Source organism: Ambystoma mexicanum, chromosome 3q, assembly GCF_040938575.1.
Source record: "Ambystoma mexicanum isolate Mex_15411 chromosome 3q, UKY_AmexF1_1, whole genome shotgun sequence".
In the NCBI taxonomy this organism is placed as follows: Eukaryota; Metazoa; Chordata; class Amphibia; order Caudata; family Ambystomatidae; genus Ambystoma; species Ambystoma mexicanum.
This window is the reverse complement of record NC_090926.1, coordinates 809781468-809804308: the sequence shown is the minus strand read 5'-3', so window position 1 is coordinate 809804308 and position 22841 is coordinate 809781468. Positions and strand designations below refer to the sequence as shown.

Below are 22841 nucleotides of genomic sequence, written 5' to 3'. Positions count from 1 at the left end.
AACCTACCCTGGTAAAAATACCAAGTAGGGCCTTAGCCATAGCCTGAGCCTTAACAGTCCTCATATGTATTGCTTCAGGATACCTAGTAGCATGGTCTACTACAACCAGGATAAACCTGTTTCCTGAAGAGGTTGGAGGGTCTAAGGGACCAACAATGTCGATTCCTACTCTCTCAAAAGGGACTCCCACTACTGGGAGAGGCAACAAGGGTGCCACATTCTTGGTTCCACTCTTGCCAGATATCTGACAAGTGTGACAGCTCCTACATAATGTATCTACATCATACCCCAACTTAGGCCAGTAGAAATACAGAGAGAGCCTTTCTTTGGTTTTCTTGAAACTCAAGTGACCAGCTAAAGGAATCTCATGGGCTAACTTTAGGAACTGGAGTCTGCTTTCCAGGGGCACTACAAGTCTTCTGTAGTTCCCTGGGATAGACTCAGTCGGTTTTTTGTAGAAGAGGCCATCTTCCCAGTACAATCTATGCTTCCCTAGATCTTGCCCATCCAGCTGGGCAGCTGCCTGTTGACGAAGACCTCCAAGAGTAGGACACTTTGACCTCTGCTGAAGTCTGCCCTACAGGGTCCTCCTTCTGCCAGTAAAGACTGCAGCTCAGGATGGTCTGCAGGATCCAGATCTCCAGCAGGAGCAAGGTCCTCTTCCAGCTCTAATTCCTCAGCAGCTGATTCAACCACACTGGGTTGTTCCACACACTCAGCCGGAGCTCGTGGAGGAGTCACAGGTGTGACTTTGGACAGTCCTCTCGGGAATGTCCTTGTTGGTTGCACAGGAGTGCTGGCTGGTTTCTTCCTGGAGGATTTTGGTTTCCCTTTTTCCTCTTTCTTCTTAGAAATTGCAGTCAGTAAGTCCTGTGGACTGGGGGTTATAGTTTCCTCTATAAGTTCCCCTGGAGAGCCCCTTAAGGTAGTCTCTTTGGCCTCCATAGTCTGCTCCCGTTTCCTTTTACTGGGAGGCCTTGGTGTGCATGATACAACTCCAAGAGCTTTTAAGTCATTCCCCAACAGGACTCTCCCAGGTACTTCACTCTGAACACTAACAGGTATCTTGACGGTCATGTCATTGCACTGGATGAGAGCTGGTAATTGTGGAAGCATTTGGACAGGGCCTCCAGCAAGCATAGTGAGGTATTTGGGCGCCTTAGCAACATCCTCTACCTTGAGAAAAGAATCAACTACAGTAATGCTGGCCCCAGTGTCTCTGATGGCAGGGGTCTCCTGACCATTCACAAGAACACTGTCTTTGTAATACTCTTTAGTTTTGTCTGGAATGGAATTGTAGACATCTAAGTTCTGCTGTTCCCACAGGCCCAGAGACACTAAAGAAACACTGGCTGAGACTTTCATGGGTTCCTCAGCCAGTAAGTGAAAGTTTCCACTTGCCATTGGTACTTCTTCCTCTGGGGAGAAGGCTAAGGAGGCAGTGTGGATCTCTGAAGGTTTACCCTTCCATCTGGGATCCCATTTCACATGGTCAGTTGACCTACAAGCATAACATTTTCCAAATGTGTTTAGGAATGGGGGTTTGGTCTGACCTCTGTCTGGTTTAGCACCAGGAGGTACACTAGCTTGATCCGGTTTCCCTTGTGGCTTACCCTTGTTATGTTTGGGGCCCTCTTTTGGAATGGAGGTATTAGAATTCTCTTTATCTTTCTTGTGCTGCTTTCCCTCATCCTGTTTCTGAGTTGCCCCAGAATCCTTGTGAGTAGCCCTGTTGGCAACCCACAAGTCAGTAGCCCTTACTAACTTTTTGAGATCAATTTCCTTAGTCAGCCAAGTGCTGTCTCAGCTCAGGAGAGCAGGCATCATAAATAGATTCCAACATAAGTTTTCTCATACCTTCCTAAGTGTTAACTCTGTAACCCTTAAACCAACCATCTTAAGTTTTTCAAACATTCACACACCCAGGTAGCCCAAGGGGTACCATGATGCTTTTTTAGGGTTCTAAACCTCTTAAGATACTGGGAAGGGGTCTTCCGAAACCTAGCTATAAAAGCTAGTTTGACACTTTCATACTCCATTCTGTCTACTTCTCCCATCTCCATTACAACATTAGAAAAGAGCCAAGGAATCGGCGGATTCCCTGTAATGTTCTGAATCCCATGGTTATATTCAAAAGTTGCCAACCAATACAAAATATCAAGCTGAACCTCATACATACTTACTGCATCTTTCGGCATGTGAGGCCTCTTAGGACTGGAAGACCTAGAAGACTCTGGGAGAGAACCATTCTCAAGAGACAACTTTTTCATTTCACGTGCATGATTCAACTCCATTTCGAGTGGATTGTGTCCTCCAACGTATTCCTCATCTTGGATGTATTCCATCCAGCTTTGCTGCTCTTCGGAAATTTATTCGGCAGAGGGCGCCGTGCGTCGTGGTCGAGTCGATGATCCCTCGAAGGCCTCTGTCCAGGGTGACGTCATCGGGTATATAAGTAGCACGCGCAGCGCCTCTTGGCCTCAGTTCCGTTTTTCCGCAGTATACGTTGCTTCGGGATCCTCGGGTTCTGTGAAGAATAAATAGATAATAAGACAAACGAAATATGTCCTCGTCATCGATGCTGACCATGACCCCGAGATCGCGATTCAAAAAGTGCAAGTCGTGCGGCTCAAAAATGTCGATCACGGACCCGCACCGAGTGTGTTTGTGGTGCCTCGGAAAAGGCCACAACATGGAGGCCTGTACGAAGTGTCAGGCGATGACGGGTAAGGCCTTGCGAGAAAGGAGAGGAAAGCTACAGGTAGGTCGCAAAACCAATCGTAAAGCCTCTAGCATCGAATCGAGATCCCGTGAGGAGAAATCTCCTCGATGAGAACGGCGTCGATCCGGGTCCCGAAGCGATTCCCATCGCTCGTCGTCTTCGTCAAAAAAATCAAAGAAACAATGCCACAGGTCTCCTTCCACCTCGTCGTCAGACGAGTCTCCGAAAAGGATGAAATGCCCCACAAAACATTAGTCTCCCGAAGAGTGGGAAGCATTCAGGGTCAAAATGATGGAGGTGTTTGAGAAAGCAAAGCCTCGGTCCACGCCTTCTTTGGAAGCCGGCCCGGGAGCGTCATCGCTCCGACACTCGCGCGCCCTCGAGCCCGGGTGATCGAAAAAGGAAGGATCGGGAACCTTCCAGGACGCCAAGCGAAAAACGCTCGAGTCGAGTCGACCGTTCGAGATCCATCACACCTCGAAGGGAAAATCTTCGAAGACTGCCTCGACGCCCTCGGAGCAGACCCTGTCGACGACCACTATGTCGTTGACGCCCTTATCAAAGTCGACGCCGAAGCCCTTGGCGCCAAAGGCTCCAGCCAAGCCAGGAAAGCCAGAAAAAGAGAAGGATAAGGTTACAAAACCTGTAATATCCTCAGAGCCCTGTAATACACCTCTTCCTCAGGAAGGAGTTTTTCAAGTCTCTGACCTCAATTTTTGAGGAACAGGAGAGATCTGATGAGGAAAATGTACCTTTGGGCTAGAATATGGCACCCCAAATGTCCCAGAATGCTTGATCTCAGAAGAAAGCACAATGAGGGATTTGGTGGAATCTTTACACAATGCAAGTGGCATTGACACATCTCCTGAGAATGACTTTGGCAGACCAGAACCAGGAGAGCATGCCAGTCCATCATACCGTCAATTAATGACGAAGGTAGTAGATTACTTAGGATGGGCTAGACCACCAGCCCACTTCATCCAGGATGATTTAACAGATATATTGGACCATGGTCCCACCGAAGACCCAGTACTACCCGTTTAATGTAGCCTTGCAAAATAGGGTGGCTAAGAATTGGGAAACTCCGGATTCTATTCCTCCGGTAAATAAATCCCTCACCTCAAAATACCGCCCGGCCAGTAGCGACCCCGGCTATCTGTCAAAACATCCAACTCCCGAGAGTCTGGTCATACAGGCAGCCACAGTTTCTAACAAACTTGCGTACCCTTCTATCCCTCCAGACAGGGACGATAAGCGTGTGGATGGCTGGGCACGGAAGGTATTTTCAGCTGGGAGTATGGCTTTAAAATCTGCCAACTCCACATGTGCCTTGGCAAAATGTTCGTACACTCTGTGGGAGTGCTTCGCAATGGCGGCGGAGCACATACCAGAAGGGGAAGAAAGGGAAGGGTTCCTAGCCATCGTTAGAGATGGAAAGAAAGCCATGCAGGAATCCCTTCAATCTGGATTGGACACTGCGGATAGTGTAAGCAGGTCCATGGGCACTAGCACGGTAATGCGCAGATTTGCGTGGTTACGGAAGTCGGGTTTTGCACCGGACGTACAGAACCGCCTTCTGAACATGCCTTTTGACGGGTCTCACCTTTTTGGCAACAAGGCTGACGAGAGCCTTGAGAGGTTGCAGACCTCAAAAGCAGCTGCCAAATCTTTAGGAGCTGCTATTAGGCAACCTCAGCCTTTTCGTGCGCAAGGACAATCGTGGAGGGGACGATCCTTTCGTTACTACTCCTCATATGGAAAGGCGAGAGGAATGGCCAGTCAAAGGGGCCAGAAAAAGGCCACTCGCGGTGGACGAGGAAAACGTGCAAAGCCAGATCCAGCTGCAGCCTCTCTGCCATCAGCGGCTGCAACAACCACCACAAAACCACTTTGAGGACTTGTAGGAGGCAGGCTGTCACAGCATCTGCAAGAATGGCGAGCCATTACTTCAGATGTTTGGGCTCTAGAAATAATAGCCCAAGGCTACTGCCTTCCTTTTCTAACGCAACCTCAAAGCAAACCACCAGGGAGGCACCCGTTGAAGTCTTCAAACCCGCTCCTATAGCAGGAAGTTTTAACCCTACTGGAGAAAGGTGCTTTAGAACCAGTACCTGCAGCGGAGAAAAACAAGGTATGGTACGCCCCGTATTTTTTGATCCCCAAAAAGGACAGAGGACTGAGACCCATCTTGGACTTAAGAAACTTGAACAAGTTCCTCAGGAAGGACAAGTTCAAGATGGTTACCCTTTCTCCGATCCTTCAGGCCCTTCTACTTCAGGACTGGTTGGTGTCATTGGAACTCCAGGATGCTTATTTTCATGTGCCGATTCATCTCAAGCACAGAAAATACCTGAGGTTCGTAGTTGGCGACTCACACTATCAGTTTTGAGTCTGCCATTCGGATTGACCTCCGCCCCGAGGGTCTTCACCAAGTTAATGGTAGTGGTGGCAGCGCACCTCAGGAGAGGGGGGATTCATGTCTACTCCTACCTGGACGATTGGTTGATCAGGGCGCGTTCTGCCGAGCAAGCACTGGATCATCTGAAAGTCACCTGCCACTTCCTCCACAGACTGGGCTTCTCCCTCAATTTCAAGAAGTCGCAAATTATACCTTCCCAACAGCTTCAGTACATAGGAGCTGTATTAGACACATCCTTGGGAAAGAGCTCACCCTCCAAGTCGAGGGCTCAAGACATTCTTCAGATGGTTTCCAAATTCCAAAACGCCTGAAGGCTCCAGGCTTACGACTTTTTAAGGTTGCTCGGCCTCATGGCATCCTGCATCTTCCTGGTCGCTTGAGGACGAGATCCCTTCAATGGGCTCTAAAGACTCAGTGGTCCCAGTTCTCGGGTCAAATGATGGATCTTCTTCAGATTCCGAACAAGGTCCGACAAGATCTTCTATGGTGGACCTGTACAGAGAACATCCTAAAAGGAGAACCTTTTTGGCAACCATGGCTGGAGATCACAGTAGTGACGGACGCCTCACTCGCGTGGTGGGGAGCTCATGCCAACGATTTGACAATCAACGGTCGTTGGTCTCCATCGGAGTCCAAACTACACATCAACCTTTTCGAGCTGAGGGCAATCAGACTAGCGCTGAAGGCCTTCCTGCCATCTGTCAGTGGAAAGAATGTCCTGATTATGACGGACAACACAGTGGCCATGCATTACCTAAACAAAAGAGGTGGTGTGGGGTCACTACCTCTGTGCAGAGAGGCAATGCAGCTCTGGTATTGGGCAATTCAGGAGGGAATCTCTTTAACGGCAATTCATCTAGAAGAGAACATGACGGCAGATGCTCTGAGCAGGCAGAGCACGGTGTCCCATGAATGGGAACTGGCTCAGGAAGTCATTCAAGAGATCTTTGCCCTTTGGGGAACCCCTCAAGTAGACCTATTTGCAACCGGTATCAACCGAAAATGCGAAAGGTATTGCTCAAGGGAATTTCCCCTGAGAGGAGCCCTGGTGGACATGTTTGTGGTGTAGTGGAATTTCCCACTATTGTATGCGTTCCCTCCAATTCCCGTCATTCCTCAGGTCATCAGGAGGCTGAGACACTTCGGGAGCCGCATGATCCTAATTGCCCCAGATTGGGCCAGGAGAACATTGTACCCAGACCTTCTAGACATGTCCATCTGTCCTCCAGTACGTCTTCCTCAGAGAGAGAACCTTCTCTCTCAAATGGAGGGTCAGGTTCTCCATCCAGAGGTCAAAACGCTCAACCTTCATGCTTGGTATCTGAAAGGCTGAGATACAGGGATTGGAACCTTCCAGATGATGTTATGGAGGTGTTGCTTTCAGCAAGAAGGCCAGCAACAAAGTCTCTATACTGTTGCCGTTGGAAAAAGATTTGCAACTGGTGCAGAGAAAAGAATGTCGATCCTTTTCTATGTTCTGTTCCGGAAGTACTATCTTTCCTTCTGACTCTAGCACATAGAGGTCTGAATATTAACAATAAAAGGTTACCTTGCGGCGCTTTCCATTTTCAAGCGCTCGTCGGAAGAATGCTCCTACTTCAAAATTCCTTTGATAATACAATTCTTAAAAGGACTCACTAATGTGTTTCCTCCTCACCCATTTCAAGTACCGATTTGGGATATCAATTTAGTCCTAAAATTCTTAATGTGTGCTCCTTTTGAGCCTATGCACACGTGTCCATTAAGATTACTAACATGGAAAACTGCCTTCTTAGTTGCTTTAACATCTGCAAGAAGAGTGAGCGAATTGCAGACACTGTCTTCTGGGCCACCATATACTGTGTTCCATAAGGACAGAGTTGTGTTGAGGGTTAAACCATCATTTTTACCGAAAGTAATATCTGATTTTCATTTAAGTCAGAAAATAGTTTTACCCACATTCTATCCTCCACCCCATCCTACTAAGGAGGAGGAAAGATTACACAGGTTGGATCCAAAAAGAGCTTTAAGCTTTTACATCTCTAGACTTTCCAGACTTAGAATGGACAACCAGCTGTTTATAGGTTACACACACAGGAGGAAACTGGGTCAATCGGTGACAAAACAGACAATTTCACGCTGGATCTTGCTTTGCATTTCAGAATGCTACAGACTAGCACAAAAAGACCCACCAGAACGGTTAAGGGCTCATTCCACCAGAGGCATCGCCTCTTCGACAGCCCTTCAAAGAGGTGTTCCAATAGGGTCCATTTGTGAAGCAGCAACTTGGTCTTCACTACACACCTTTTCAAAATTCTATAGCCTGGATGCTTCCCAGTCTAAAGAACTGACTTTTGGAAAAGCAGTGCTTTATTCCACCATCTAAGTGCATTGAAAAATCTAACCCGTCCTCCAGAGAAATTATACATACTGCTTTAGGAGTCTATCTAAGATGAGGAATACGTTGGAGGACACAATCCACTCGAAGAACAAGTTATTTACCAACTGGTAACGTTCTTTCGATTGGATGTTCCTCCAATGTATTCCTCATCGCCCTCCCAGCCTACCCCTCTGTAGATTTTTCCGGGTTATTGCCAACTCAAATCTCGCAAGGCTGATACCTGTGTGACGGCACAATCTACACAGTACAAGATCAAAGATAAAAGGGGGAAAAACAGAACTGAGGCCAACGGGCGCCGCGCGTGCTACTTATATATCCGATGACATCACCCTCGACGGAGGCCTTCGAGGGACCATCGACTCGACGACATCGACGCATGGCGCCCTCTGTCGAAAAAATTTCCGAAGAGCAGCAAAGCTGGATGGAATACATCTAAGATGAGGAATACGTTGGAGGAACATCCAATCGAAAGAACGTTACCAGTTGGTAAGTAACTTGTTCTTCTCTGAGTTTAAGTTCTTGATGCTTACTTTCAGTTTGGGCTTGGATTCTTTTGAATTCCAATTCAAGTCTCATTCTTTCAAGAGAGACACATTCAGGACTTAGTGTTGGACCTGATGGGGTCCCTGTGACCAAAGATTGAAGCCTATGAGCAGGTGGAGGTAAAACGGTGCCTACATTTTGAGTCTCTTCTGCCTCATCTAACTCATCAATCACATTTGAGTTGGACTCTGAAACATTATCATCCTCATCATTTTCCACATTTGCAGCAGGGGTAGGTATTTCAGACCCACTCCTCAGACTTTGATATTCCAACAACTTCTTTATCAATTCAACCTTTTTGCCTTTTACAGCGAGGTTCCTAGCTTTACACATTTCTCTCAATTGATCAACTGTTAATGACTAGGGTCTCCTGTCTGTAGCTATCCATATCAGGCATGATAAAACAATGGCTTCTCTAGTGGTGCTTTGCCTTGTGAGGGTTATTTTAACAAAGGTAAGAGCAGCATTCTCAATGTAACATCTATACTTTATCCTCACCACTGTACACCAGTGTTAGGCAAAATCACATGTAGTACCCTTTAGGAACACTACACACAATTAAAACTACAAGTGTAAGTACAATTTCACCTCTGGTACAAGCCGGTACTACACAGTAATGTGGTAGCAGTGGCTGAGCAGCCAGACTTATCTCAAGAGTAAAGTGAGCAGTATAAGAGGTTACACAAAGGGGCAGCAATCACAGTGGTTCAAACAAACACTAACTCAAGGTTTCTTGGTAAAAGAATATGCATTGATTTACACAGTCAGTTGGAAAACATTCTGCTAGTCGGAGCAGCTCAATATCACAATCTAATATACTACAATACACAACCAATCAGTTTTTGAACAAGTTCAGCTCCCCTGAAGTGGGGAAAATAAAAACTTCAGTTACTTTAAAAAGGGGGTAAAAAGACAAGGTTAAAAGAATTAAAGCACACATACTTTCAGAGGTATGGCAAATAGTTTCAGTTCACTACAACCAGCAATTCAATTCAATAGGCCTGGGCCAAAGTCAATGGTTCAGAGTCTTGGATAGGATAGCACAGTGCTGGTAATAAACGGTTAAGTCTTTGCCACGGTTTTTAGAAGTAGTTGGTCAGACGAAAAAAATTATGTCGGTTTAGGGAAGGACAAGCCTTCAAAGTTGGGAATGTGTCACAAACTTTCACCGCGGCAGAAAGGATTTCTTGACCACACCTGCATAGTACCTTTTAAATGAAGAACTGTAGCTGAGGCAGTTGTTCCTGGCAGTTCCTGCAGATCTTGCTGTTCCTGAGCGTCAGTCGTGGGGACAAGGAGGAGGATGTCGGGAGGTTCCTGCACTGCCCAGGGAAGAGGCCACAACCTTGTAAAAACGTCAGTTTAAGGTATGAATGCCTTAAACACCACAAACTGGTATCCTTCTTACTGGCTATCCGGTTTTCAAAAGCATTCTGAAGAAAATTCGACCAGTATAGAGACGGTGTCCAGGTGACTTGCGAGTTGGTTGTTCCCACCAAACTCAAGGGAAGAAGTTAACTTTGATGGGCTTTTCTGTTGATGGAGTTTCGGGCAATTCGGACCGGCAGCAGGGCTTCACCGGTGGACCAGGAGTTGCAGCAGTCGTCTTCCTTCAGCTCGTCTTTGGTTCTTTCTATCCAGTGGTCGACTCTCCTTTCCAAGTCCCAGAGGCCTGCTTTTAAACAGTTTTCCCCCATTCATTCCAGCCTAGCTGTCACTCACCCAGCAGGGTTGCTGTCCTTGCTGGACAGCCAACCGGCCAATCACGCCAGAGTGCATTCAGGTCTCCTAGGAGACTAAGCGCAGGGAGTTTCGGGCATCTCACATCCTGTCCACCCCAGACACGCAGGCGCCAGAGGAGGGCTTCAGCACTGAAGCCCGCCAAAGGCCAACGAACAAAGGGACCAAACCTGGTTTGGCGCGCAGGGACACACACTTGAAGGACCTTTCCAAAAAGAAACTGCGAAAAAAAATGACCAGAGTCTGTTTTTACAGATAAGTCTTGGGCGCCATATTGAAAAACATGGCTGCCCTGATTTTTAGCTACCGGTGATAGCGGTCGGGAAAAATCATGGTAGTTTGTTCTAAACCACTGCCACCAGCCATTTCAAGAGGGAAAGGGTAACATATGACTGTTACATGAGTGTTAAAACTCGGGGGATGCTAGCCAACCCCTCTAGCACTCTATAGGAAGATAGTGTGTGCTGGGTCTGTAAATTAAAAAAGACTAGTAAAGTCAATTTAACTTTACATGCTCTGGGAGACAGTAGTCAGTCCCAGAGAAGGTATTTAAACCTTGGGAAGTCTGAAAGACATCCCTGTGTCACTGCACTGAAGGTGCTGTGTGACACACAACAAAAAGATGATGCCTATGGAGTTGTTTTAAAACTCCATATCCAAATAACACAAAAGCAAAACACACATGGAAATACATGAAAGCATGAAAGAGTGGCAAAAAAGGCTCACAATCTTTCCAGGTAAAAATTAAAATCCTAGAAATCCAGCAAAGTGGCTGGGGTGTCTCAAAAGGCAAGGGAAATTAGCACATTCCTGAGAATTATCCTTAACAAATATGGCATGTTTATTTGTTATTGCTGAGTTGGTGCAGAGTGCTTTATTTGCGACTGAGGGATCTTTTTTCCAGATTATCTCAGCAGCTCGTTTGGTGGTGCAAATAGATTTAAGCTGCTTTGAGGTGAACGACGTGTTCAAGGGCACGGCTGATTAGCAAGAATCCTGATAATGCTATTGCATTCTGCAAGCCACTCTAAAGTGCAGCCTTTGTTGTGGGTGGGTTCAAGAATGCGTTGAGAGAATCCAAGTGGTTCTTAGGATTTGGTTGGTTAGGGTGCACAGACATCAGTGGGTTTGTTCAGGCCTAGATTGAGGTAACCTAGGAGAGCAATTATAGTGGTAGGCTTGGCCTCTAGTTAGATGAGTTGTTGGATGTCTTCCTCGAAGGACGATATTGGTTCAGGGTGTCTGTAGACGAGGTGACGATTCAGTGTGGCTGTGTGGGATAGGGTAAGTTAGATCGATAGAAATGTTCACCAGATTGGAACACTGGGCTGCTTGTTTCTCTGATGGCCAGTACCTTTTTCGCGATGATGGCTACTCCCCTCCCTTTGGCTAAATGTCTATCTTTCCTGTTGATAGTGTAGTTGTCAGGGATAGCTAAGGAGAGCAATGGACCTGCGGCAGGGTGTAACCAGGTTTCTGTAATGGCTAAGATGTCTAGGTGGTTAGACGTGATAAAGTCGGAAATGTCTATTGCATGTGCCGATAGCAATCTAGCATTAATTAGTGCTCCTAATAAGGCTATCGTTGTGTTAGAGACGAGGCCAAGTGAGCCGGATGCTGTGTAGGTGATAATGGAGTTATCTGTGACGATGTTGGCAGTAGTGTCACTTGCAAAGCTATCAAAGGTAGTATGCTTGGCAGGGGTAACCAGGTTAGCAGTAGTATCAATTGCATGGCCGGGGTAACATGGTTAGCAGTAGTAGCGACATGTGCAGTGTTGGTAAGGTGGATTTTAGGGACCCCAGCGTCCAAACCTGAGCATGTAGGTATCAAGCTGATTGTAGAAGAGCCTTCAGAGAAAGTTGGGCCCTGGGCGTCGTACCCTTTGAAATGCAGGTCTTGCAATGTTGGTTGTAGATCAAAAAACTGTACAAGTGCAGACAGCAGTTGGGCACTACTTGATTGTCTGTCGTGTTGGTGGTGGGGCGTGGGTAGACTCTGATAGGTGAAGGCCAGGGCTGATGGTGGTGGTGAGTTGGCCGCTTAATGCAGGGAGTGGCAGACCGGGAGCCGATCCCCGTTTTTCTCATGTGGATGGGTAAGGGAGTAGTAGGCCTCAAATTGTGCCTCATGATGCTGGTGGGCAGGCGTTTGTTGCGTGCTTTTAGGGTACATGGAACATTGAATCTACCTTTGCGCATAGGCATGTGGGGGTTAGGGTTGTGGAGTGGGTGGATGCTTATCCAGAGTGCTGCAGGTAGGAAGGTGGAGGGTGGCATGCTCGTGTGGTCAGGCAGTTTCCACGCCAGGCTGATGCACCTCTGGTGGGGCAGTGGATAAGGAGGTAGAGGACTGGATACGGGTGTATGTTTGATGTCCTGGTGGTGCAGGTAGTTGCTGCTAGGAAGGTGCCCGAGAGATTGAGTAAGGTGTTGGGCATTGGGATAGTTATAGGCGGCATCGGTCATAATCTGGCACGAATTGGCGATGCCAGAATATAGGAGAGCTTGGGTTAAAGGACAGACTTGTGGCGAGGAGGGGCCAGTGGGGACAAACACCTTATGCAAACTCCGGTTCTTACCTTCCTTACAGATGGCGAGCTCCTGATGGACCCAGAGGTGGGTGGAGCCAGTGGTCGATTCAGGATGGTTGTTGATCCTAGTGCAGTTATTATTGGAGTACAGTTTGTGGCTGACGGCGGTGTGCAACTGAGTGGTTTCTTCAATTGACGCCGTGGGATGCGGAGCGCTCCCAGCAGAGATGTTCAGGCTCCACTCCCTTAGCCTTAGGTGGTGGCTTTCTGGGGTGGCTGGTGTCGCCGGCCGGCTAGGTGCCGGTGGTCCTAGAATGCACGCATTAGCCAATCGGCTGAAAGCTGGTGCATCTGCCGAATAAGTGCCGCTGTGGCAGCCATTTTACTGGAGGTTGTTTTTTTTCGATCGTGGCAAAGCTGTCCCTGTTGTAGGTTTAAGTGGTTGCTGGAGGGGCTCAAGGAGCAGTCTCATGTATGACGGTGTTGCAGGAGGCCCAGCCAGAGCGGTAGAGACGTTCAGGCTTAACTCCCCTGGCCTTAGGTGTTGGCCTTTGCCAATTTCCTCTTTTATGTAAGCAACAACAGGCATGCCTGAATATGCTCATTCCGCTGTTCCGAATAGCATTTAGCGAATTTGGCAGTTCATGCAAGTTTGTACAACAGTTTGATGTAGACAGATGATATGAAGCATTCCAGTGATTTGAGCACACTGCTCTACTCCAAGTCCTAGGGCAACATGTTCCTTTTGGCAAACATACCTAGATAAACCTGCCATGGATTGCACGTTTTTGTAGGAATAGAACAATTATACTTGTTACTGTAAGTATTTTTCTGTTGCCTGTATGTGCTAGATTGCATTTAAACTTGTTTATGAATAGCTCTGTTATAACAAACTATCTAAAAACGTTGCAACGTAACACTTGCATTTATATTGTTCTCTAAACATGCAATTCTTTTGTTTACCAGGTACGAGAAAAGCTCGCGCTTCATGAAAGTAGGCTATGAAAGGGAGTTTCTTCGGTACTTACAGAACTTAATTGCAGAAGTAGAACGCAGAATCAGAAGGGGTCATGCACGTTTGGCCCTGTCTCAGAGCCAACAGGCAGCCGGTGTAAGTAATTAAGTGTGATACACATGTGAAACTTGTGACTTGCGTAGCATTGGTATGCACCATCTGTATGCTACTCATAAGGCGATGAAGGAAACTGCTGAAGAAACCTCACTCCCATTCAATGGCCTTAGAATTCTACTGCTTAATGAGATACTTCAAATTCTTTGGGCTTGTTTCTCATTATAGGCTATTTTCAGAGGAGCCACAGTTATACAATTAAATTAACCGATAACATACTGTATGGAGTTTTTCTTGATCCAACATGCTTGGTTCTCCTGAGATATTACCAAAATAACTAATAGTCATGGGAGTATCACCTGACTGATCTTAATCACAAATTGCAGCTGCGATTATCCACCATTTTCTATGACTCTTTTGTAGATGTTTTAGTATCTTTCTGTTTGTTTCTGTTCCTAAATCTCCGGACACCTTCCATCCTATAAATAATCTCTCTTCACCACGATTTGAAGAATTGACTTTGTGATAATGGCTTTAGCCTGTGCACAGGTGACTTTCTGCATCTCAGCCAGGACGCCTGGAGTGAGTAGCCTTTTCATATGTAGCGCTTTGTAAGCTGAATGACTTGCCGGCACTTGGGAGCTATCACTTATGATAGGTCACTTATGATTCTCTCCTTCTACTCCCCCTCCCGTTCCCTTCGCTCTGCTGACCACTTCCTTCTCACCGTACCTCCATCCCCCTGTGCTTCCTCCCATTTCCGCTCCTTCCAACTCCTTGCACCCCTATACTGGAACTCACTCCCTCTCACTATCCGCTCCTCTACGTCCTTCCCCTCTTTCCGCTCTTCCCTTTGTTAGGGAGAATTCTCTGTTTAGGCTGAATTTCCTAACCTAGTGAGTCCCCCAGCAGCTTTGCTGGATTTTTGGGGTTTATTTTTTTCTCCTGCCAAGAGTGAGACTCTTTTACCCTCACTCTTGGACATGATTTGAGTGTGTTCCTTTGACTCTAGATGTGTTTAATGGGCTATGGGGTCTTTTACTCCATAGGGCTTCATGTGTTTTTGTGATGTGTGTTACACAGCACCCTCCGTGCAGTAACACAGGGGTGTCATAGTGACCCCCCCACTATAGACTCCATACCCTGGGACTGACTACTGTCTACCAGGGCATGTAAAGTCACCATTGACTTTACTAGTCTTGAATTGTGAACAGAACCAGTACAAACCATCCTATTGTGGACGTACTGGCCAGGGCAATTCGATTGCCCCGGGGTCTGTTAGTCGAGGGGGCACGTCTCCGTCCCCCCTGATCGAGTTTTGGCTGGTGGCAGTGGATACTACTTTTTATATCCAACCGCAAATATGTCTCTATGGGATTTTCCCATTGTTCGAGGCTACTATCTTTATTTATTTAATTACGATAGCCTCGAACATACAGCCGGTTTATTTATTTATTATTAATTCTCCGGTTGGTATTTTTTGCCAACACTCAGTTCTAAAATGGCGTTTGTGTTCTCTTCTGTGACTCCAACCCAAGTCGAGCCCTTTGTTCCACTTTTTTTGGTGGGCTTCTCCACAGAAGCCCTCCAAAGTGGTGCCACTCTGTCTGGGGTACTTAGGAGGGCTGGAGGGGGATTTAGGCACCCTGGACTGAGGTGCCTAGGCAACTCAAGTCGCACTCCGTCCTGATTGGCCCAAGTGGTGAGCCAGCCGGCTCACCACTTAGCATGTTTGAGTGACAGCTAGGCTGAGTGAATGGGGGTTTTCTGCATAAAAGCAGGGCTTTGGGGACTGGAACGTCAGAAGTCGCCACAGGACCTAAGAATCCGACGAGGGAGAAGTTGAGCCGACCTGCTACGACGACACCACCGGTGGAGACCTGCTGAACCGTCTCACCACTTTTCCCAACGACAGAGGAGATCTCCCGCCGGAGAGTCTTCTTCCTTTGACTGGTGAGGATAACCAGTTTCACCGTCTTTTCGCCTTCCCGACGCATCTCATGGGCGCCTTGCCTGTGCCAAGCACCCCCGGCAACCGGAATACCACGTTTTACCACGGCTGCGAAATAAAGGGTAATACCATTAACCGGAAAACTCCGCGGCTGGTTTCTTCCCTGGCAGTGCAACGACCTTCATCTTTCCTCCAAGTCGAGATCTTCTCTTCCTCTGGACGACGCCGAGACTTGCATCCGCTGCCAGGAACCACTGCCACCGCTGGAGGATCCTTCCCACTTAAGGTACCGTGTTCCTCCTGGCTTCCCTTGCCACTGACTGTACGGGGTAGATTTAGCCCCCGGCTTTCGAACCTGGGTTAGCCTGGGACACCCTGGCCAAACTTTTCTGAGCCTCTCTAAACTCTTTTCGAACTCTCTGCAAGACTTTCATAGCCTAGTGTAACTGTGTGATCTTGGGCGCATTTGTGCTCTGGTCTCTCGAAGAGTGGGCCCAGCCTATGGACTTTGGCTCACAAGTGACTTTTGCTCTTCTGCCTTGCTAAAAGTGTTCCTAAATCTTAGAGTGGTGTATCTTCACATATTCTGTCTTTTTCCCTCCCTTCTTCATGAACTTATTGGAGTGCCATCTATAGTTAAGCGCTCACCTCTTTCTGGAAATAAGTGGTGTTAACTAAGACTTGTCTGATAAGGAATAAGGGTTGTATATATCATAATAGTAACTGTGTTTAGAGTGTTTTACAATAAGAGTGCTGGAGTGTTTCAAACAGTGTGTTTTTAAATAAATAATTATATACTTCGATACCAAAGCTCTGGTCAGTGTTTGCTTGTGCTATTGTGTCTGAGTGCCTATTGTGTATACTTTACATACTGCCTAACTCTTCTTGAGGGAAGTCTGACTGCTCAGCCACAGCTACCAGGTAAATCTGGCTGGTACAGACTGCTACCAAGTGGGTTTACTGCTAACACCTGTAGTCCTAAATCTTTTGCAGTGTTCCCAAAGGGAACTGCACAGGTTTCTGCCTAACACTGGTGTACAGCGGCGGGATTTGTATTCAGTATACATTTTAGTGTGCTTTAGGATACCTTTGTGCAACTAACCACAAAGCTTAGCACTGAAAAAGTAATCTTTCTATCATGTTAACTATGGAAAGTTATAGTCAAGAGTCCCTTGCTACAAAAACTGCTGATTGTTTAAGAGTTCTCTGTAAGCATAAGAATCTCCTGACTAGAGGCAAGAAAATGGAGCTAATAGAAAGGTTGTTAGCTAACCAAAGCCTGGATGATGGTTCAGAGGAACCTACCACTCCAGCAACTTTAGATAACAGTATTGAGATTGAAACTGAACAAAATGTTGATGATCTTGAGGAAGAGTCAGAAGAGGAGGGTGAGGCTGCTGTGACTGTCCCCCCTAGGCCTCTGTCTGCTCTACCTGCTGTACCTATTGGACCTTTACCAGGTCCCACATTTAGTCCACAATACTTTGAACTGGAGAGAATGAAACTAGAATTGGAGTATAAGAAACTTAATGCTCAAACTGAAAAAGAACTAAGGCTAAGGGAAATGGAGCTCAAGCATGAGCTAGAAATGAAGAAATTATCTGTTGAAAATGCTTCACTCTCTTTGGCTCCTCTAGAAGTTCCAGTCCTAAAAGACCCCGGATGCCTAAAGAATTGGTTGGTATGTATGAGCCTAAGTTGGATGTGTTGGATTGGTTGTCTCTGTTTGAATATAATCATGGGCTCCAGAACATCACAGGAAATTACTTACTCACCTGGTTGTTCTCTAGGCTTCCCCCTGTTGCAACTGATGTGGTAATGGAGTTGGGGGAGGAGGATAGGAAAGAGTATGAATGTGTGAAACTAGCTCTGATAGCTATATTTGGGAAGACCCCTTCCCAGTATCTTAAGAGGTTTAGAACCCTCAAAAAGCATGATGGTACCCCTTGGGCTACCTGGGTGAGTGAAGGGTTGAAAAACTTAGAGGGATGGATTAAGGGTTACAAGGTGAACACTTATGAAGGTATGAAAAATCTTTTTATGTTGGAGTCAATTTATGATGCCTGCTCACCTGAGCTCAGACAGCACTTGGCTGATTCAAAGGAATTAGATTCCAGAAAGCTAGCTAAGGCTGCTGACTTGTGGGTTGCCAGCAGGGCCACTCACAAGGATTCTGGGGTAACTCAGAAGAAGGATGAGGGGAAACAGCTTAAAGAGGACTCCAAAGAGAATTCTTATACTGCACATTCCAAAGAGGGCCCCAAACAAAACCATAAGGGTAAGCCACAAGGAAAACCACAGCAGAATAGTGTACCTTCTGGTGCCAAACCAGAGGGAGGCCAGAACAAGCCACCATTCCAGAAAGCATTCGATAAATGCTTTGTTTGTGGCTCTACTGACCATGTGAAAGGAGATCCCAGATGCAAGGGTAATTCTTCAGGGATCCAGCTTGCCTCCTTAGCCTTCGCTCCAGAAGAGGAAGTCCCAATGGCAAGTGGAAACTTTCTACTGCTGGCTGATGAACCCATTGGTGTCTCAGCCAGTGTTTCTTTAGTCTCTCTGGGGTTGTGGGAACAACAGAATTTAGATGTGTATAATTCTATCCCAGATAATACCAAAGAGTATTATAAAGACAGTGTCCAGGTGAATGGTTAGGAGACTCCTGCCATTAGGGACACTGGGGCCAGTATAACTGTGGTGGATGAATCATTTTTCAAGGCAGAGGATGTTGCCAAGGCACCCAAATGCCTCACCAAGTTAGCTGGAGGGCCTGTGCAGATGTGTCCCCAGTTACCAGTTCTCATCCAGTGTAATGATATGGCTGTAAAGATACCTGTCAGTATACAATGTGAAGTACCAGGTAGGGTTCTGTTGACCTGAAAGCTCTTGGAGTTGTGTCACATACCCCAGACCTCCTAGTAAAAGGTTACAGGAGCTCACAAATCCTGCAAGAGAGAAAACCCTGCAAGGGTTATCTCAGGTGATGATGACAGAGATCACTCCTCTCCCACTGGAGCAACTTACTGCAGTAACTACCAGATCAGGAGCCAAGGGGCAACCCAAGACTCCTAGAAACAAGCCAGCAGCAAGCACTCCAGTGCTTCCAACAAGGACTTCCCCTCGGTTGTCCACAGTTACACCTGTAACTCCACCTCCAGCTGAGGCCGAGAGGGAGGTACAACCCTGTGTGGTTGAACTAGACTCTGAAGAAGAGCTAGTAGGAGGCCAACAACTTATTGGAGATCTGGACCCTGAGGACCATCCTGAGCTGCAGTCTTTACTGGCAGAAGGTGAGCCCAGCAGGGCAGCTTTTCGTAAGGGACAAAGAGAATGTCCAACTCTGGAGGGTCTCCGCCACCAGGCAGCTTCTCAGGCTGATGGGCAAGAGCCTGGGAAGTATAGGTTGCACTGGGAAGATGGCCTCTTGTACAGTGAACCAACTGAGTCTGAACCTGGAGACTACAAACGCCTTGTAGTACCTCAAGAAAACAGACAACAGTCCTTGCACTTAGCCCACGAGATTCCTTTGGCTGGTCACTTGAGTTTCAAGAAGACCAAGGAAAGGCTCTCACTCTACTTCTATTGGCCAAAAATGGGGGCTGAAGTAGATAAGTTTTGCAAGAGCTGCCATACCTGCCAAACTTCTGGTAAGGTTGGCTCCAAGAATGTGGCACCTTTAGTGCCTGTCCCAGTTGTGGGAGTCCCATTTGAGAGGGTAGGGATTGACATTGTTGGTCCCCTTGATCCCCCAACCTCCTCAGGCAACAGGTTTATCCTCATTGTAGTAGACCATGCTACTAGGTACCCTGAGGCAATTCCTATGAGAACTGTTACAGCTCCGGCTGTGGCTATGTCTCTCCTTGGTATTTTTACCAGGGTTGGGTTTCCTAAGGAAGTAATATCCAACAGGGGGTCAAACTTTATGTCCCACTACATGAAAGCCATGTGGAAAACCTGTGGAGTTACTTACAAGTTATCAACCGCATACCACCCCCAGACAAATGGGTTGGTAGAAAGGTTTAACAGAACCATGAAGAGCATGATAGGTGCTTTAGAGGAACCCCTGAAAAGAAAGTGGGACCTTCTACTGCCATGCCTTCTCTTTGCTTATAGAGAAGTCCCTCAGGAGGGAGTAGGTTATTCTCCCTTTGAACACCTCTATGGCCATCCAGTCAGAGGTCCGTTGGCCCTGATTAAGGAGGGATTGGAAGGTGCTCCTCCCCTCGAGCCAGTCAGAGTGACTGACTATGTGATAGGTCTCCGGAGGAGAATGTCACACATGATGGCAGAAGCTAGTGATAACCTGAAAGCTGGACAAGCTTTGGTGAAGCATTGGCATGATCAAAAGGCTAACATGGTTGAGTTCACTCAAGACCAGCTAGTTCTCGTTATGCTCCCAACAAGGCAGAGGGCCTTGCAAGACAAATGGATGGGACCCTTCAAAGTTGTTGGAAAACTTGGGGAGGTCAACTATCTGGTGGATCTGGGCAGACCCAGGGAAGCTCCTAGAGTCTTCCACACCAACCGACTGAAAGCGTACGTCTCCAGACCTGAAGTAGGAGCCTTGCTTCTAGCTTCAGCAGCAGAGGAAGAAGAGAGTGAATCTCTCCCTGATCTCCTCAGAGGTGTACCTTTAGATGAGAAAATTGAAGGAGTCAATCTCTCTTCAGATCTGAGACCTGAGCAACAAGAGGAGTGCAACTCCATGTTAAATCAGTTTGCCTCCCTGTTCTCACTTTCACCAGACTTGACCCCTTGCGGACAGCATGAGATTCTCACTGGTGACTGTCTGCCAGTCAAAAGCAGAGGATACAGAATGTCAGAAAATGTAAGAACCCATATCAAAGGGGAGGTCAAGAAGATGCTTGATCTCGGGGTAAAAGAGCCCTCTACTAGTCCATGGTATAGCCCAGTTGTGTTAGTACCAAAGGCAGGATCCAAAGACTTGAGATTCTGTGTGGACTATACAGACTATAGAGCTCTTCATGCAGTCACTAAGACTGATGCCCACCCTTTGCCAAGGACAGATTAGTTGGTGGATAAACTTGGTGCAGCCAAGTACCTCAGCACATTTGACCTTACATCAGGCTATTGGCAAATAGCCTTGACAGACCATGCCAAGGAGAAAACTGTATTTTCAACCCCAGTTGGCTTGTACCAGTTTAAGGTCATGCCTTTTGGATTAAAAAATGCACCTGCTACATTCCAAAGGATGGTGAACCAAGTTCTAGCTGGGATGGAGGACTTCTGCATAGCATACTTGGATGACATTGCAGTCTTCAGCCACTCCTGGGAGGAACGTGTGAACCACCTAGGGCATGTTTTGCAGGCACTTGAGCAGGCCAATTTGACAATCAAGGCAAGTAAATGCCTGATTGGTCAAAGTAAAGTGGTCTACCTTGGGCATGAGGTAGGAGGTGGAGAAATAAGGCCTTTTTCAGCAAAATTGAAGCTGTGCAAAATTGGACAACACCTACTACTCAAACCCAGGTGAGAGCCTTCCTAGGCCTCACGGGGTATTACAGGAATTTCATTGAGAACTATGGGACCATAGCTTCTCCACTGAACGTAATCTCCTCTCCAAAATTCCTTAAAAAGGTCAAATGGAATGAGGAGTGCAATCAGGCCTTTGAAAAACTGAAGAAAGCTCTTTGCCAAGCTCCAGTACTGAGAGCTCCTGGCTACCACCAAACTTTCATTGTACAAACTGATGCTTCCAATGTAGGTATAGGTGCAGTTCTAAGCCAACTGGATGAGAAGGGTCCAATGTAGGTATAGGTGCAGTTCTAAGCCAACTGGATGAGAAGGGTAGAGAGCACCCCATTTGCTTCATCAGCCGTAAGCTGAAGGATCCTGAGACAAGGTGGGCAACAATCGAAAGAGAATGCTTTGCTATTGTGTGGGCACTGAAGTAGTTTAGGCCATACTTGTATGGTTCTACTTTTGTCATTCAGACTGACCACCAACCCTTGAGATGGTTAATGCAAATGAAGGGAGAAAATCCAAAACTATTGAGATGGTCAATATGCCTGCAAGGGTTTGATTTCACCATTGAGCACAGGTCAGGGTGTCGCCATTAAAATGCTGATGGACTCTCTAGGATGTATGTCATCGACTAGAGGTATGAGGGTCAACCAGGAGTGGATTAAATCCTCCTGTCCCTTAGTCTGGGGGGTTGGGGGGGCGAGTGTTAGGGAGAATTCTCTGTTTATGCTGAATTTCCTAACCTAGTGAGTCCCCCAGCAGCTTTGCTGGATTTTTGGAGTTTATTTTTTTCTCCTGCCAAGAGTGAGACTCTTTTATCCTCACTCTTGGACATGATTTGAGTGTGTTCCTTTGACTCTAGATGTGTTTAATGGGCTATGGGGTCTTTTACTCCATAGGGCTTCGTGTGTTTTTGTGATGTGTGTTACACAGCACCCTCAGTGCAGTAACACAGGGGTGTCATAGTGACCCCCCAGTATAGACTCCATACCCTGGGACTGACTACTGTCTCTCAGGGCATGTAAAGTCACCATTGACTTTACTAGTCTTGAATTCTGAACAGAACAAGTACAAACCATCATATTGTGGACGTACTGGCCGGGGCAATTCGATTGCCCCGGGGTCTGTTAGTCGAGGGGGCACGTCTCCATCCCCCCTGATTGAGTTTTGGCTGGTGGCAGTGGATACTACTTTTTATATTCAACCGCGAATATGTCTCTATGGGATTTTCCCATTGTTCGAGGCTACTATCTTTATTTATTTAATTACTATAGCCTCGAACATACCGCCGGTTTATTTATTTATTATTAATTCTCCGGTTGGTATTTTTTGCCAAAACTCGGTTCTGAAATGGCGTTCGTGTTCTCTTCTGTGACTCCAACCCAAGTCGAGCCCCTTGTTCCACTTTTTTTGGCGGGCTTCTCCACAGAAGCCCTCCAAAGTGGTGCCACTCTGTCTAGAGTACTTAGGAGGGGTGGAGGGGGATTTAGGCACCCTGGACTGAGTTGCCTAGGCAAGTCGCTCTCCGTCCTGATTGGCCCAAGTGGTGAGCCGGCCGGCTCACCACTTAGTATGTTTGAGTGACAGCTAGGCTGAGTGAATGGGGGTTTTCTGCATAAAAGCAGGGCTTTGGGGACTGGAACTTCAGAAGTCGCCACAGGACCTAAGAATCCGACGAGGGAGAAGCTGAGCCGACCTGCTACGACGACACCACCGATGGAGCCCTGCTGAACCGTCTCACCACTTTTCCCAACGACAGAGGAGATCTCCCGCCGGAGAGTCTTCTTCCTTTGACTGGTGGGGATAACCAGTTTCACCGTCTTTTCGCCTTCCCGACGCATCTCGTGGCAGCCTTGCCTGTGCCAAGCACCCCGGCAACCGGAATACCACGTTTTACCACGACCTTTAACCAGAAAACTCAGCGGCTGGTTTCTTCCCTGGCAGTGCAACGACCTTCATCTTTCCTCCAAGTCGAGATCTTCTCTTCCTCTGGACGATGC

The 22841-nt window shown here is 47.1% G+C and overlaps 1 protein-coding gene across 2 annotated transcripts in view; it reads left to right on the top strand.

Moving 5' to 3' along the window:
• The window catches only part of LUC7L3 (LUC7 like 3 pre-mRNA splicing factor), a 986884-nt gene that overhangs the window by 557529 nt on the left and 406514 nt on the right, over positions 1–22841 (top strand). For both annotated transcript variants that reach the window (XM_069654911.1, XM_069654912.1), the window contains exon 4: positions 13304–13448. In XM_069654911.1, the coding sequence (XP_069511012.1) occupies positions 13304–13448 (145 nt within the window). The remainder of the gene's footprint in view (positions 1–13303; positions 13449–22841) is intronic.